The 18259-nt window shown below is 30.6% G+C and overlaps 1 protein-coding gene, 1 long non-coding RNA gene and 3 other non-coding genes across 7 annotated transcripts; 4 read left to right on the top strand and 1 right to left on the bottom strand.

The window, feature by feature from the left end:
• Positions 1 to 11506: 11506 nt before the first annotated feature.
• Positions 11507 to 12799, bottom strand: LOC130970400 (cyanogenic beta-glucosidase-like). 3 transcript variants are annotated; one of them, XM_057896476.1, is made up of 5 exons: positions 12460 to 12799; positions 12249 to 12324; positions 12070 to 12147; positions 11903 to 11990; positions 11507 to 11802 (listed from the first exon to the last, which is right to left on the bottom strand). In XM_057896476.1, exons 2-5 carry the CDS (start codon positions 12307 to 12309, stop codon positions 11697 to 11699), a joined length of 333 nt encoding a protein of 110 aa, XP_057752459.1. In that variant the 5' UTR covers positions 12310 to 12324; positions 12460 to 12799; the 3' UTR covers positions 11507 to 11696. The 3 variants fall into 3 exon arrangements, 1 of the variants encoding a protein (XP_057752459.1); XR_009082052.1 differs by lacking the exon at positions 12070 to 12147 and having other exon boundaries at positions 11507 to 11990; XR_009082051.1 differs by lacking the exons at positions 12070 to 12147; positions 12249 to 12324 and having other exon boundaries at positions 11507 to 11990.
• Positions 12800 to 14284: 1485 nt separating this feature from the next.
• LOC130970130 (uncharacterized) lies at positions 14285 to 15294 on the top strand. The gene is made up of 2 exons (XR_009082013.1): positions 14285 to 14506; positions 15031 to 15294. It is a non-coding gene; the product is annotated as an uncharacterized LOC130970130 (long non-coding RNA).
• LOC130972378 (small nucleolar RNA snoR74) lies at positions 14605 to 14734 on the top strand. The gene has a single exon (XR_009083560.1). It is a non-coding gene; the product is annotated as a small nucleolar RNA snoR74 (small nucleolar RNA).
• LOC130972377 (small nucleolar RNA snoR74) lies at positions 14788 to 14917 on the top strand. Its single transcript, XR_009083559.1, has one exon. It is a non-coding gene; the product is annotated as a small nucleolar RNA snoR74 (small nucleolar RNA).
• Positions 15295 to 16731: 1437 nt separating the features above from the next.
• LOC130971627 (U4 spliceosomal RNA) lies at positions 16732 to 16882 on the top strand. The gene has a single exon (XR_009082839.1). It is a non-coding gene; the product is annotated as a U4 spliceosomal RNA (small nuclear RNA).
• The last annotated feature ends 1377 nt before the right edge of the window (positions 16883 to 18259 follow it).

Raw genomic sequence — 18259 nt, 5'->3', positions numbered from 1 at the left:
CGCACACCACACTCACACACACAATTTAGGTTCTATCACACCCAGCTACAGTTGAGAATTGAACCTGGGATGTGACTATATGAGGCCAACAAATAGGCCATCGGTACAAAGCCTCGCCCGCCACCGTTGGTTGGTTTAGTGAATGATAATTATTCCACTCCCGTATATTCATTAATGTAGAGAAAATGTCTAACTTTTTTGGTTTAATGGAGTAATGGGACACGTGGATTGATTATTAATGGGCTGATATTTAATATATTTTGGAGTATTGGAGTAACAGTCTAAGACTATTGGTAGTAAACCAGTTGAAAGTGAACTTTTTTTCTAAGTTAAACAAAATTTGTGGATGAATTCGGATTATATATACGAGAATTGCGTATACGAAGTCTGGATGTTGTCTCCAAGAACAACATAGAGTAATGGGAATAAAATCCATTTATTATATTAACGTATGAGCAGTACCTACAATAACAATGAACCAATTGAGTTGAATTTTTTAATAATTGATGTTTGTTATAATAACGAAAGGAATTTTTTATTATAATATTCATGTTAGAAAATAATTTCAACTATACTTATTGTCAAAATTAAAGTTAACTTTAAAGGAAGAAAAACCAACAAATAAATATATCTGTATTTTAACGAAAACAACAAAAATTTTATTAAAGTATGATAATTGATATTCAAGTTGCATATCAATGCGATTAAAAATTATAAAGTTAGTTACTACTGACTATATGCCAAAAGTTAAAAAAAACTCTAAAATTGAAATTAAAGTAGCTAAATCATCCTCTGATTATTAAGTACTAAAAAAAGTCTCTTAAATTAATTCAAAGTATATAGAAATAATTATTTAACGTTTGCGTCAGTTATGCATAGTAAAAAATTCAAACACATTATTGGAAGCATATCAAATTTAAAGAATTGTAATGACATAGGTTAAGGTTAAATTTCTATTATGTGGTGTAGGGGATCAATGACATAGGTGAGAGAGATATTTTGTTTTTTTTTTGTTTTTGTATACGAGGTGAGAGAAATTTTGTTTCTTTGGTTTTGGTCTTTTGGATATTTACCCATTTTTTTTAATCAATATTAACTCTTTTTTGTTCCGTCACATAGTAAATTTTTATCACAACTCTTTTTTGTTACATTTCTTATGGATAATATGAGTTGAGTGCAGATTTTTTTGATAAATTACTATAAAACCTATATAAAAAATAATAATAATTCACCCAAGCCTGTTAACCCCTATTAAAAATATGTCCGCTTTATAAGCCTAAAAACCAAAAAATTAAACATGATAACAAAATAGAATACTTTTTTATTAGCACCCTAATCACAAATAAATCAATAACTTCTGCAGTCTTTCTGTGGTTGTCAGCAAGGATGATGCAATAGCATCCTGTCACACCTAAACTCTCACATACGTATTTCATTGTCATCTCTTTCACATAGGATCGACACATGTGGATAGTATATACAATCCACACTAAAAACTCTCCCATTACATAATACATACACACACATACATATTATCTTCGTGATTAACAATCTCGAGTCAATATTTTTTTTTTGTATTCACCCTGTTTATCAAGACAAACTAAATAAACAGCTCTTTTCTTGGAAGAACTAAGCCTTTTTAAATAATCTTAGTGAAACTATAACTTGTTACGTCCTCCGGAAACATTTTCGCCTGCAGCACCTGCACAAATAAGTTAATAGAAAATACACATTGTCTATCAAACTTCCACACAACTCTATTCTCTCTATCAAAAGCTAGTTTAACCGGCCTCAAAGTGTCATATAATTGATTAAAAAGTTCCAACTCCTATTGGAATAACTCTTGCCTCCATTGGAAATTTCAAATCCACTCTAATCCATCCCAGAACCCACAAAACCCCTATGACAGATCCTTTTTTAATTGAAACCAAGAAGAGTCTTGAAAACCTTTTCTTCAGAGGACCATAATTTAGCCAGACATCTTCTCAGAATCGAGTTTTTCTACCATCACCAATCTCCATGGACAAACCAGTTATCATGTCTCTTACATGTTGCTCCTTAATCTATAGCTGACAAATATCTTTTCTTGGACAACCTCTACTAGGTAATGCTTGGGTGGATAGTAGCTCATTAGGATTGAGATTTTATTATAATAGCATACCACCTGTTTTCACAATAGATACTCCTCCTTTGAAAATCTCCACCACCACTTAAACAAAAGTGTTGTGTTACGAACCATCGCATCTCCGATAATTCAGGGGTACAGTCTGGTGAATTGATGGGAAGCCCTGTAATAGCAGCCACATCAAGAAGAGGCATTCCGATCATTCCACATGGAAGGTAGAAGTTGTTGGTTGTTCTTGTTTTGTCGATTTTTAGCAAATCGATGGTGGTTCGATATCTAATGATCTGAGAGGGAAACCTACTTCTCTTTGTGAGTACCAGTTTTATTTTGCATCAAAATCCATGCCTTTGACAATGACGAAGTAGAAGGAACCGTGTAGAAATTTAAAGTAAACAATAAAATTTAAATGTCTTGAATAAAAGGGAAATCAAATTAAATAAAGGAAAAGTGTTTGAAAAAATAAAGGACAAATTGAGAGGTAAAGATTGGAAAAGATAAAAGTTGCTGAATTTAAAGGAATCGAAATGACATTGCAAAAAAGATAAATTGCATGAAAAGAAAAGTTGCAAGGAATTCAAATGAAAAGTAAAGATATGGAAGGAACTTTTCGAAGAAGAAAGACTCTTGACTAACTCAGAAAGCCGCTAGGGATGTGAGTGAGTGTGAGTGTTTTCTCCGAAAAGGTTCCAACTTTTGTTTCTTCGATATTTCACATATTTATGGAAGTCTTCCACCAATCAAATTCAGATATAACTTCCACGTGCGTCAATCCTTGAATAACCGTTCTCGCTATCTTTGAGTGCCATCTGTAACTGCCATTAACCATCTTCACTTATTAACTTTTCACTTCTTTGATTGCTTCACTCCTTCCCAATGAGTTCTAATCGATCAATATGCTCTCCTTCATCGATTGACCATCCTCGATGACTCCACCTCGAAATTCACAACTTTGTTATTTTTCGACTAACAAATCGCACTGCTGACCTCTTCTTCGACATAGTTGACCTCCATCGAGTCTGCCTCTTCGATTTCCACCCTTAAGTCAATCGACTAATAGAGAGTACATACGAAGTACCTAATTGGCTCCAATACAAAGATAATTGTAACATGTATTTGGAGGTTGATCGAAATATTTTTTGGCACTTGGGAATGATCGAAGCCTATTCTTGTCAAACATTGGCTTGTCAAAGAGTTCAATAATATCTTTATTGAAAATATCATTTTCGATATAACAAATGTCCCTAAATATTTATTTTTTTGACTAAAAGGAAGAAATTATAAATACTTACTATTATTCAATATTTCTGACGATAGTACTAGTCATTTCTTCATCTTCTTCCTCAAAATTTTTTTCGACATAGTTAATCCATATTTAGGAATAGAGTTTCAACTGCTTTACTTTGATCGATTGAAGTAGAAGGAACACGACGCAATTTTCGAATACTTTAGTTACCACCTATTTGATCTTGAAAAATGGTAGCTCTTCCACAGTATTGATAAAAAATAACTACATCAAGCCTCGTTTTCTCATTCACCAAACTCCTGCCAATTCTTGATCCATCCAACCCCAATAACATGGGATCGACTAAACGAAAGTGAATAATTATCCTGTGGACTCTGCACAAATTGAGCCTAAGTGTCAATTTACTCTTCTTTGCCGAATTTGGTCTTCGATGGCTTGACCAATTCGAAATTGACACCAAATAATTGTTTGATCAATTTCATATATTGTATAAATTTTCACAAATATTTTCACATAGTACATGACAAAATATTAATGAAGTATCACACTATTCTTGAAGAGTCCAGGATATTTTTTTTCAATTTATCGAAGAAAAATTATCTTCGATATAAGAAATGCCCCCAAGTATTTGTTTTCAAACTCTTGAGGCAAAGTGGCTATTTGTCAAACTATTGGATCTTCGACATTTTGTTGAATATTTTCAGCCGTATTCATTTTCGATACCTCATCGAATTTTTTATGATAACATATTACCCAAATCATGGTAATTTTTCTTTTTCTTCTCGGATCATTATGGTCAGAGAGTTATCATATTTGATGATTCGAAAATATCATAATCAAGAAATTTTTTTTTCCAAATTTTCAACTTCACAATTTTCAAAGTGAACAGAGAGGCTTTTTCTTATCTAAAATTTGATCAACTTTATAGAGTTTAAAAGTTGAATAAAGATTTTTTTTACAATTATATCTAACAACTGCCAATAACCGCTTCTCAAGAACTTTTTTTTACAGACATATTTGTACATACCTTTATAGAGTAGCCACTCCTTCCAAAATGTTCCAATATGCACCTGTAACTTGATAAAGTTCGAATTTGTCAAACATTGGCTTGTTGAAGAATTCAACAATATCTTGTCGAAAATATTATTTTTGATGGTTTTTTTTGCTAGATGGACAAAAGCAAAAATACTTATCATCATTGAATATTGTTTTCGACAAACTCATATTCAACCATTTCTCTTTCTTTCTTCTTTTTTTCTTTTATTTTTTCAACTTGTCGAACTCTCTCAGCCAAATAGGCTAAATCGGGAATATGCATATTGAGTAACTTTCGACGCATATATAAGCTAAGACCTTTGAGTAACTTTCGACGCATATATAAGCTAAGACCTTTGATGGCTATTCTGACGATCTCACTTTCAGGGACCGACACATAACATCGATTGCGAGCATTTTTTAATCGAATTATATAGTCATCTATCGATTCTCCATCATCTAGTTCTATTGCAAGCAAATCTGTCAACGAGACATTCAATTATGCTCTATAAAATTGAGCATGAAAAGCATTTTCCAATTGTGCCCACGTTAAAATCCAACCGGGTCTCATATTTGAAAACCAAATGAAAGCATTTTTCGTTAATGAAGGTTTTCGTTATTTGCCAAATTTCCTAATTCGACCAAATAGTGAGCTATATGCTCGACAGTTGACTCTCCAGCCTTTCCTGCAAAATTTGTAATTATTTTGAAATTTTTTACACCCATTGGCACTTCTGTCATTTGCACGGCAGAAGGAAAAACAGAAACAAAATATGGTCGACGCATGAGACCCACGTTGATACCCATTTCATTGAGGACATCCTCAACAATCCTGGTCACCTGGTAATGGTATCCACCCTGTGTGTGAAGTATATTCAAAACTTCATCAGCATTTTGATCTCGTCGAACGAGATAAGGATATTTTCTTCCCTTTCAGGACCCTCATCATAATCAACAATTCGAGCAATTCTCTCGACTTGTTTAACCAGTCGATCATATTTTGACTCATTGTCAGCCAGGATAGGATTCAAAATAGTAATCATCGATTAACTTTGTCAAACATGGTAACAATTTTACCACTTCTTAATCGCATGCACCAAATATCAACACTAGATGTATATCAACACTGGATGTACAATGCAACAGCTGAAAGCAACAAATTTTGATACAATTAAATTTTAAAACTGTCCCACTAGGTGTGCCAATTTATTTTTGTCGATTTTTAGCAAATCGATGGTAGTTCGGTATCTAATGGTCTGGGAGCGAAACCTACTCCTCTTTGTGAGTACCAGTTTTATTTTGCATCAAAATTCATACCTTTGACAATGACGAAGTAGAAGGAACCAAGTTTTGTAAAAATTCAAAGTAAACAATAAAATGTAAATGTCTTGAATAAAAGAAAAATCAAATTAAATAAAGAAAAAGTGTTTGGAAAAATAAAGGACAAATTGAAAGATAAAGACGAAAAAGGATAAAAGTTGTTGAATTTAAAAGAATCGAAATGACATTACAAAGAAGATAAATTGCATAAAAAGGAAAGTTGAACTCTTCAAAGAAGAAAGACTCTTGACTCAGAAAGTCGCTGGAGATGTGAGTGAGTGTGAGTGTTTTCTCAGAAAATGTTAGGTTGTTTCTTCGATCTTTCACGTATTTATGGAAGTCTTCGGCCAATCAAATTCAGATATAACTTTCACGTGCGTCAATTCTTGAATAACTGTTTCCGCTCTCTTTGAGTGCCATCTGTAACTGCCATTGCTTCACTCCTTCATCAATTGACCATTCTCGATGACTCCACCTCAAAGTTTGCAACTTTGTTATTTTTTTGACTAACAAATCGCACTGACCTTCTTTGACATAGTTGACCTCTATGGAGTCTGCCTCTTCGATTTCCACCCTTAAGTCAATCGATTAATAGAGAGTACATACGGAGTACCTAATTGGCTCCAATCCAAAATTAATTGTAACATGTATTTGGAAGTTGATCGAAATATTTTTTGATATTTGAGAATGATCGAAGCCTATTCTTATCGAACATTAGCTTGTCAAAGAGTTCAATAATATCTTTATCGAAAATATTATTTTCGATATAACAAATTGAAATAGAGTGTTTAAAATAATTATTTTATTCTTTTACTAACACCACTAACTTTTTATTTAGGATAATTTTGATAATATCATAGCTCATGAGAATACAATTGAAAATCAGAAGTTTTTTTTACGTGATTTGATTTAAATTGAATCATAAAAGTTGAATTCTTACTTAGAATTCAAATTTGCTTTATTTTGTAGTACTTAAGTATAAAAAAATTCTAACACCGAAATGAATTGAAATCAATAATGTTTCTAAACATATTTTTTTAGGACAAAACACTTCAATAAATCAAAGTACATCAATATTATTTGAATATCCCAAACCAGAGAATGCAACGTCAAAGTCTCAAAGCACACTTCTAATATAAATTGAATGGATTAAATTCGATTTAATGAAATACGTAGTAAATCGAATCCAATAGATTCGAATTAGGTGAAAAACGTTAATTAAATGAAAGTCGAATCAAGTGGATTCGAATCAAGTGCATGATTAAAATGCTAATAAATCAAATATATTAGTTTTGATTTATATGTTTGCTTTATCTCCCATAGTTCGAATCTAATGGATTTGATTTACGTGAACTTTGGGTATAAAGTTTTTGTTTTGAAAAATAATTTATTAAATTAGTTTTTTAAAAGATAATATTTAAATAAACTTTTAGTATTTAAAAAGTTATTATTATTATTATTATTATTATTATTATTATTATTATTATTATATAATCAATTTTTTATTTATTTTGTCAAAAAAATTCAACAATTCATACATAATAATTTTATTATTGAGAATACCAAAAAAAGTACTAAAAAAAAATCTCATAAATATTTATAACATATAAAATAATATATTTCAATACTCTTTATAGGTACTCTCAATAATAAGATTATTATGTATGAATTGTTGACCCTTTTTAGATAAAATAAATAAAAAATTGATCATATAATAATAATAATAATAATAATAATAATAATAATAATAATAATAATAATAATAATAATATTGAGAATACTTAGAAAGAGTATTAAAAGAGTATGTTGAGTAAATAAGTCTATAATGAGATGGATATAATATATTTTTATTTCTCTTTTTTATAGAAATATTTCTACAAGTTATTAATTTGTTTTTATTAAAATTAAAAAATTTAATATAAATTTATATATTAATAAATATATAAATTTATTTAATTTTTATATATTTATATTTATTAAAATATTTTAAAATTAAAAATTATTATTAAATATAAATATTATTAGTAGTGCTTATTGAAAATTATTTTTAGTTTAATTTATTAAAAATAAATACTAAAAATTTATTTAAAAATTATATTTTAAAAACTAATTTAATAAATTATTTTTTAAAATAAAAATTTTATAGTCAAAGTCCAATCAATAAATTTAAATTGTGCGAAACGAAACAAACATATAAATCGAAATCAATCTATTCAATTTATTAGCATTTTAACTATGTACTTAATTCGAATCCACTTATTCGATTTTCATTCATTGTTTTTCACCTAATTCAAATCTATTAGATTCGATTTACTACGTGTTTCATTAAATCAAATTTAATCAATTCAATTTGAGTACCGTTAGGGAGACAATGATATATCTTTACAATGACTACAATGGACTTTAAAATAGACCCAATAGAGTAAAAATACCCCCTTTCACCCACTAAACCCTAATTTTGATTATTCAGGTTTTAACTATCCTCTCCCCATCCACCCATACCACCCAGATTAAAAAATACAGGAGCCATACCCCAACATCTCCTACCGTCGGCGCTGCAACAGAACCTCCCGCAGTAGTCCACTGCAAACTGAACATCCGATGCCACCCACACACTCCTCCCGTAAGAATCAAGGTCGGCCATTCACGGAGGTCGTGCGTTGCTCCCCTCTTCCCGCGCGCCTTCCTCATACCACTGTCGAACGTTGACGTCGTCGAGGAGCTCCCGGTAGCCTTCGCCGCGCCGCCAACTGTACGCATATGAGTTGCACTCCATCACACCTGAACCAGTGCTGACCCCTGGAGCTTCTTCGCGCCGCCGCTGTTTTCGCGTGAACGCCCCCAACACCGTGGTTTCCTCCTCCTTCTCGCTGCTGCCAAAAGTTAGTTGCTTGCTGGTTGTTTATTTCATGAATAGCTATTCATGCAAAGGATTTAGGTGATGGTTGATTGAAATGGGTGTGCTGCATCTGCGTGAAGGTGTATATGTTTAATTTGTTGAACTGATTTGAAAGAAAACTTACCGTGGTTGCTGCTAATTTCCTGATTTTTTAACCGCTTTCGTTTATATACTTTTTCAATTTAGGTTATGTTTGTCTAGGCAGAGGAGCTTCTGGTCGCCGTCGCCGCGCCGCCAAACTTCCGCACCCGGCGTCGCACTCTCTCGCACCGGACCCAACGGTGACCGCCTCCCTCATCGCTGCTTCATTAGGTTATTTGATGGCTCTGGATTTATTTGATAACTGGATGTTCATTCAATGAATTTAGTTAAGTTACTGAATTTTTTTTCTTCTATACACCATTTTATATATTTGAATAACTGGACTCATTTAGAAAAAAAATGTGTGGCTGTTGCTAATTTGCCTGTTCTTATTTTTTCATTACTATATGTTTCTAATTTTGGTTTTGTTAGTCCAGAATTTAAGTAGTATGCACAGATGTTTGAATGAGATGTTACCTAAATTTGTTGAACTAGTGAATGCTTGTTGATCTATTAAACTACTGTATATGACGGATGGTATATTATTTAACTTATTTGAAATAACACAGATGTTTAGTTTACTAAGTACACGGATGGTTGGGTTTCATTCAATAATTTGATGTTTGGTTTGATTACATAATTAGTCTTTTGCTTGATTTACTATGTGGATTGTGAGTTTATTATTGGTTTATTGAGGACTCCACCCTTTAATTACTTCCAGGTATTTGAAATGTGTAAAATGAATATGAATGAAAAATTTCTCTTCTTCTGAGTGGATATAAAAATTGTACAATTATTTGAGCCTAGAACTATGTATATAATTTATTGATTCATCTTTGATTTTACAAGTTTAGCTATAGTTCTTGATTTAGTTCTCTTTATGTTTGTTTTGCTTAAATAATTGATTGAAACTTATTATAGTTGTGTAAGAATCAACCTAATTCTATATCTTTCGCAATTTGACTTGGGTTTTCTTTATTTAAAAAAAAAAAGAAAAAAAAACAATTTAGCTTGTCATTTGTTAATTGATAATTCAGATAGTGTGTAAGGATGCTCAATTGAGATGTTATTAAACCACTTTTGCCATTTCTATGCTTGTTCATCTTTTAAATCACTTGATATGACAGATGTTATATTACTTTACCTGTTAGAAAATATACGGATGTTTAGTTTACTAAGTATCCGGATGATTGGTTTCTTTCAATAAATGGATGTTTGATTTGATTATGAACTAGGTCTTTTGCTTGATTTATTATGTAGGATGTGAGTTAATTGAATTATAGGTTGAGACTTATTTCAGTTGTGCTAGCAATTACAATTGTTAAATGAAAGGTTTAATTACATGGTAATGTATGAATATTAAGAGTCTAGAATAATGTCATAACAATTTGCGAGATGAAATCTATTAAGAACTTCTTACTTTATATTAATATTTTATTTGATATTGATAATGATGCAAAGAACTTTGTTTTCATCAATGAACTCTCTTGTGAAATTAATGAGAGAAGTGGAGTTTCAGGAGAAATCTGGAAAAGAGGCCAATATGGAATCTGCTAAAGGAGGCTGCGATATTCTTACTAGGGTGAAAGAATATCAAACAATGATGGAACATGCCAAATAAGCAAATGACATGGTTGTAAATAATAAGAATAATTGTTGGTCTAAAAAGTTATTAAATGTTTGGTCCTGTTGTTAGTGATAAATTGTGTAATAATCATATTGCTAGTGATATGTATTTTATAATTTATTAAGTTATATTTTACGAAAATGACTAACTTAAGATCAAGCGTGTTAGTAAAATTTCAGTTTATAATAGTCATTATGCTCACAATATTTTTTAACAAGGTCTTTTAATCAGGCAAAGTTATGTTAAATTCAATTCAAATTAAATAAACATCTAAATTAGAATGAAAATAACTATTAGTCTACCTAGTAAAATGAACATCTAGCCTATTTTATTCTCTCTTAATTTTTTGTTTGCCTAATAAAACTACTACACGTTTCAATAAAATCAAGATATTTTTTTCTAATTAAAAAAGGAATACCGGGTCTTAGTTAATAAAAAATAATTATCTTTTTTATCCTTTTTCAGTTTGCAAAATCCAACACATTTACTTACAAACAAGTAATAGGACTAAACAATTAAATTTTTCATGAAAACGTGAATAAGATAAATAAGTATAATTATGAAAATAAAACTCACCATTATAAAATAAAAAATGTAATTAATTTTAATCAAAGCAAAATATATATGAGATAATTGGTTTCAATAAACACATCTAAAGTCTTCATACATGTATGTATACAATCAATTTATTACTATAACAAATTTGGATGAATTGAGAATTATTATCTTCCTCCTAATTAAATAGTTGAAATAAAAAAAAGTATTCTGCTTGCACCAAGAATAACCATCTCATTTGTACGAAAATAAACATCCGTGATCAATGCACGAACCTTCATTGCTTACTTTGTTAGATTGCTCACCCCTTTACGTCACAAAAGTTGAGAAGGTTGTGCAAGCAAAATCTAAGAAATCACGTAAAAGACAAATGGTATACTCAAAGTAACCATCCACTTTAGAATGGAAAGAACCATGAGAAATCATAGTAAAATAAAAATCTGCTTTAGTTTAAATGGCTTAAAGTGTAGTACATGATGCATCTCAATCATTAATGTAAAAAAGAAAAATCAATAATTTATATGGTAATGGATTATTTGTTCATGAAACTTATAGTGCCCATAAGACTCCAACAAAACTCTAGAATGGTAAATAGAGCATTATATGCAATATTTTAATCGAGAGAGTTCTTATTGTATTAATCAATTACATGAATAAAAGGACATCCAACATGACAACCAAACATCCGCTCAACAATGAAAATAACCATTCGCATATCTTATAAAATGAACATCCAACATAATTAAATTGTCTTCGCTTAAATCCAATCCAAACAACTAAACACTTAGTAATAATATAACCATCTACAGATTTAGCCATTTTTGTTGACATTCTTGGGTTCGTTCAAAGTGATCCAGTGTTTCACTCTGTTACCAAATTCCTTGAAACAAACTTCAGCATAGTTCTTAAAATCATCTCTGCATCCTCATATGAACCAATTATCATATATTTTTCTAGAAGCTCTCCTTCAATATAGTGATAGATAAACTGCTTTGGATGGAAGTTAGGGTCACTTACGCAATGTGCGGGCTTAGAAAATCACTATAGTCATCTTCCAAGGCCTGAGGAACGTCCCAATGAAAAATAGTCACAAATGGTTGCAGACCTGCATTATTTTTAAGGATTATGTATGATTAACAACTTCATGAATATAATAATAGGATAGAAAAATGTTGAATTATGACCATTAGCCAATAGCTCGTTGATGAGGTTGTTATAGTATTCAATTCCTTTGTGGTTTACACCTCCACTAAGTTTTCCTTCTACAAATAGTTCAGAACAAGAAATTAAAAATGGCTGATTACCATTTACTACTACTGTTATCTGGGTGATAGTTAACATGAAGAAAATTAATAAGACTTACTTGGGAGTATTCTTGACCAAGAAATGGAGAATCTATAAGCATCCAAATTCATATACTTCATGAGTTCAATATCTTCCTAAAACACACATATAGACCATTCTATCATGATTCAAGTCTTCAACACATTTCTACTCATACTCTTTCACTTATATTAAAAAAACTACTTATGTATGTGGCATTGTATTACAGTTCAAAGTTTTAAACCACACACCTTATACTAATGATAGGTATCATCAGCCACCTCTCCATTACATCTCCAGGGGCAGCGACGGCGCGAGGGAAAGAGTCAGCGACGGCTCGAGGGGAAGCGGCAGCGATGCCCGAGCGCGGCAGCAACGGTGCTGGAACTGGCTTCATGTGGGCTAGGGTTGTCGGCGCTCCAAGTAAAGTGCGACTCCTCGATGCAGGTAAAGCGCCGATTGCTCAGGTTGCAGCAGACTTCATGGAGGTTGGTTCTTCAGCGCCGACGGTGGGGCTCTCTTTGGTGGCTGTTTGGTCAAATTAAGGGAAGGAGTTCCTGCAAGGTCAAAAGGAGAGGGAGAGTTAGATGAAGGAGGTAACAACAAAGTAAGAATTCTAATTTCATTCGAATTTGAAATTTGAAATAAATAATAATTAATTATTTTAATTATCATTTGATTTTAATTACAAAATTATTCTCATTCTAGACATTGTAGAGTAATTACATTGGCTCTTCATACTTTTCCATTCAATTTATATAAAAATGTACTTTAGGACTTTGACGTTGTATTTTCTAGTTTTGAGGTGTTTTGTCCTATTTTTTATATCCTTTTCATATTTTTACCATTCTCAGTTTTTCTTTGCAATTGGTAGCAACTATAACTTATTAACTCACAATTACTTATCTTATGTTTAAACTTCAAACCATTATTTCTTTCGTTATAATACTTCTTCAATATTCATATTTAATACAAATAAGACTTTACTCAATCAATTTGATAAAATTATATTTCAAATACTTTAAGTTATTATTCATATTATTACTCCGTCTACAAACAATACTAGAATAATATAATATTTTTCTCATGTCTTCTATTTTTTATTGAAATGATTACAATTTTTTTAAAAAATTTTAAAAATACTTTGAAAATAATAAAGATGATCGTTTTTTCTCTATACCAGATAAAATAACCAATAAATCTTTACGTCATTCTAATCTGCTGTGTATGTGTTGCTCGCGCTCTAGCTAGGTATCTTGTTAGTATCTATTAATATTATTTTTTTAAATATTTATAGTATAATAGTATAATAGATATAAACTAACTAATAAATTATTAAAATTTAAAAATAATAGTAATTTTAATATAAAAATAAAATAAAAATATTTATAATAAAATAATAATAACAAAATATTTATTATTTTTATTTTATATTATTTTAAAATAGTTAAAAAATTTTAAAATATTAATAAAAATATATATTTTAAAATTTTAATTATTTTTTATTCATATAAGACTAATAATCGGGTTTAATTATCAATTCAATTGTAAAAATCTATGCTTTCACTTAACATTTTAAATCTTAAACATAATTAAGGTTCAGTTTAAATAAATAATTTAATTATTTTTTTGACAAAATAATTTAAATAATAAATGACTATATTAAAAATAACTTATAAATAAATTATTTTGTATTTAAGTTTTTAATTTTAAAAGTACTTATTCTATAAAAATGTGATAAAAATAATAGTATTATAAGAGAAGTCATTTTTTTTAACTTCTTTACAAATTTTTAAATAACTTTTTAAAAATTTGTAATTTAATTTTAAAAATAATACTAAATATTAATACTACTATTTTTCCTAAATAAAAAAAAATTACTTTTGAAAATTTTCAAACGAACTCTAAAACCAATACATTTTAAGCTAGAGATCATATAATTAAGTCTCAGTCTCCAGCAGCCCATCACAAAGGGCCTTATTGTTTCCTCCATTTCTTAAGTTGACGAGTGAGCTGACTGCTGACCACTCGACCAACTCAAGTTGGTTGTTTTTTTTTTATTAGGTGGGTATTAATCTAGTTGGGAAGGGTGTTATTGTTTTCGGAGTGGGTCGGGTCCTCGGGCCCAAGCCCATACAAAAAAACAGCTCCCTATTGGGGATTAGGGGTTTTAATTCCACCCAATAAACAGAACTAGGGTTTTAACGCCTCCCCTATATAACCTCTTTGGTATCATCATGAGTGTTGTTATAGTTGTGCAGTTTGCAAGGCCAAGAGGTTCTAAGCTCAGCTTAGAAGGTATAGATATATTCTTCTCTGTTACTTTTGTTTATGATTTGAAGTAGATCTTACCATAAGCAATTTATTTATTTATCCGTTTGAATTTATGAACCTGATGAAAAGCAGTGGCCTGTTGCCTCTGTGAACAGGCCTCTCGTTACCTTCAGGGATATATGAATCCAAAGTTATTGGGTGAACCTCTGTTCTTTCTCTATGACTCAAGGTTCAGTAAACCGTGGGACATTTTTTTTTTAAATCTCATATTTGAAAATCAAAATATTGGAGGGAGAAACCTGATGAAAAAAGCAGGGGTCTGTTGCCTATGTGAGCAGTCCTCTCGTAACCGTCAGGGATATAATTATCATTGTTATTGGGTGAACCTCTGTTCTTTGTATTGTGACTCAAGGTTCAGTAAACGATGGAACATGCTTTCATGTTCAGTTGATACCAGAACTAGCTTTTTTATTGTCGGTGAAATGTGTTGTTGAGCATTGAGCAATTTTCCTCATAATTGGAATCTTACTTTTAAAATTATCCTGCAGAATACTATGGAGGTGAAGTAAGAAATAACATTCTAATGGACTAGAACAGAAGCAAAGAGGAGGCAAACCTTGCTGGACGACTTAAGGATTAAAGGATGGACATTGACATTTTCTTAGATATAGGTATCTGAATGTGAAGGGGTGATTCAATTACATTGTAATTGTCACGATTAGGGTTTTTGTTTTGGCTGTTGGTTTGCTATTTATTTATTGAATATGTATACATTTCCTATAATAAAATGTCAATTTGGTTGTAATTTTGAATATGGATATGATGGCGCAAGTATTATGATCTTACAAAATGTTTGCAAGTTCTTTAAGTCTTCCATTTTTGTCTTCTTTATATTAGAAACAGGGGAATATTTTATTTGAATAAAATAAATATCATATACCCAGATATCACAATGTAGACAGGCAAAATTGAATTACAATTTGTATTGAGATTGGATTAGAAGATAAAATCAAATTTATCTAATTTAAATTATAATAAATTTCATGCTTCGAAATGAATCGATTTTGATTGATTCAAACCCCACGATATATACCTATTTCACCACTTGCCCAATGCACTTGCTCTTGTCGTCTCTATCAAAGATGTAATTGGTCTAGATATGGGCATTTGGGTTTATATGGTGTTCATTTTATTTGAATAAAATGCCGTTAGAATAACCAACTTGGGTTGGTCAACGCTAGCGGCAGATCTTTAAATGGAGTTTAGATATTAATCCATCTTTAAATGGAGTAGACCTTTAAATGGAGTTTAGATATTAATTCTTGGCCTATTGAGTTGACGGATACTGAACACCGTTAGAATCAATTTAATCAATTTAATGGAAATGACATGTAATATGACTTTGAGATTCTCGAGAATTATATTGATTTGGATCCGATTCCTCTAAAGTTATTTAGTCACTTTAAAGAAAAAAAGAGCGAGTTAATTTACACCATTAATCATTCTTGGATTAAGATAGTAGGGTTCACAAATAATAAATGTTACAAATTTAAAAATGATTAAAGTATCAATTTACCACTTTATTAACATTATTACTTTTAAAAATCTTTTTTCATTGACTTATATAAGAGTGCATGAGTTGAACCTTCATAGTAAAAATAAACTGAAAGTATTTTTTGACATTTGAATTTACATTTTAGAGCTAATATTAATGAAGTTGCATAAGTAAATTACACATAAAATTCATCATGAAAATCTCTATTCTATTGTTAGAGCAACTGGTTTTCCTTGGTTAGAAGGCTAGAGAAATAGAACCCAGTAAGCTATATGAGAAATAGCAATTTTACTGATTTTCCTTTTACCGAATGTATCATAATCATGAAGAAGTTCAACTAATCTCATCCTCATGCTTCAGCTTTACTCCCCCCTTCAAAATCTTCAACCAACTCGTTCATCAATGGCAACTGAATGTTCTGGCAGGATTATTGATTTGTTTCATAATTCTATGGTAACAACTACATGAGTGAAAGGAATGAACTGCAAGATTGAAAACATGAGCATGCAGGATGAAAAGATAATTGAAATTCAATAAATAATATTCTTGTTCAGTGACTGTTCCCATTGGGTAATAGAGTCATTGGTGAAAGCAGAAATAAGAGAGAAGCGTTTTTAGTCCTACATCGTCGGTTGATCGTATAACAACACATGAAGCGGCATATATAAGGAAACAAATACCAGCCTTGAAAATCATCTTTGCGCTTGGGGCAATGACGCAGCTAGTGAGGTTCTAACCGAGGCGCGTCTATTGCTGGTTGAAAACTATTTCCAAACCCCCTCTTAGGCCTGGGTTAAGCCCAGGCCTTCGAGAATTTCTGGAAGGGTTCCCTCACGGGTAAAGCCCTACAATTTAAGTCTTAAATATTTTATGTATTATTCTAATTAATCTAAAGTTTAGTTAGATTAACAATAATACTTAAACTGAGTTGCCTGGTACTAGGTGCTTTTCTTCTTTTAGTTAGGCCTTAACTTTTGATGTAGTCCGTGGTTGATCAACCGTTCAAATTCTTTGCTAATTTTCTTCCCTCTACATAGGCGGTCTTGTATTTAACTTGGTTCTGCATTAAATCATTTTCTTATCAGTTGAAGCAGTTTACACGCTTTTGGTACTATTGAAATGACGTGCAGCATTTAAGCTCGGATTACAACATGTTAGTGGGTACACTTTTCATATTAACAGAAAGGAGCACACAAAGATAACACGTTAGAACTTGGTTTTGGCGCTTAAATTTGGGCTATTGAGTGCTAAAACAAAGGAGAAAAAATTTTAATAATGCGATATTTTGGACTGTTGAATGTCAAAACAAAAATAAAATCATTTTACAGAGTTTATCTGATTGTCTACATCAATATTTCATCAACAATGCTAGGAACCAAGAGGGTACTAGCAAAAGATCAGCCAAATGTCTCTGTCTGAATCTAAAATTTCTACGTGGATGGTGATTATATTTGGCATTAGGATGTTTCTTCTACTAAGTATCATAATGTTTTTTTCACACTAAATGGATGTTCTTTTATCTGTTTTATAAATTTTTTTATATACTATGAATCGAAATTGTTAGAAGCAGAGTTCCGTGATCTCCGCCCCTAATTCTCCAACGTATCATTCAGAATTTTAATTTAGGGTGAGAAGCAATTAATATCAAATATTATAAATTAAAAATAAATAAAATTAATTAAATATAATTATAAATTAGTTAAGTTGTTTATTTTTTGGCTGATTACCTTTTGGTTCCATATACTTTTTTATATTATACTTTTTCATATTTCATTTATACCAGTTGTGAGTTGTGATATTTTGGGCTATTGAATGTTAAAAAAAAATGAAGTTGTTTTATAGAATCCATTTTACTTTCTACATCAACAGTTCACAGTCTATTTAACAACTGTATGTCGACACTTATTTTAAAAATTATTTAAAGATTAATATAAGTCATATTTATTAAATTTAAAGACTAAATTGAATTAATTAAAATTTCAATGACTAAATTAAAATTCTCATATAAATTTAAAGAATAAATTGAGCATTATCACTAACAAAAAGGCACAAACTTACTATAGTGTTCAATAAAATAGTCAATGAATATACATTTGAATTCAACAACAAATTGCTTATCCCGTTTCTAAAAGGGTAAATTTCTTACACGTATTAAATTCTTTGCATTTTCTATACATATTTTTCATAGAACTCCGCTAAGAAATCAACTAGAGTCCAGCCAA

This window comes from Arachis stenosperma, chromosome 3 (genome assembly GCF_014773155.1).
Source record: "Arachis stenosperma cultivar V10309 chromosome 3, arast.V10309.gnm1.PFL2, whole genome shotgun sequence".
Taxonomy (NCBI): Eukaryota; Viridiplantae; Streptophyta; class Magnoliopsida; order Fabales; family Fabaceae; genus Arachis; species Arachis stenosperma.
Note: the sequence above shows the minus strand (reverse complement) of the source record. Positions and strands in the feature narration are given on the sequence as shown.

Bases quoted from the DNA above. Each gene is read 5' to 3' on its own strand.
- LOC130970400 (XM_057896476.1), bottom strand. From the start codon at position 12,309: ATGAAGTATATGAATTTGGATGCTTATAGATTCTCCATTTCTTGGTCA. The intron at 12,148-12,248 runs GTAAGTCTTATT...AACTATTTGTAG, and splicing joins TTGGTCAAGAATACTCCCAA to AAGGAAAACTTAGTGGAGGT. The intron at 11,803-11,902 runs GTAAGTGACCCT...ATGAGGATGCAG, and splicing joins TTTCTAAGCCCGCACATTGC to AGATGATTTTAAGAACTATG.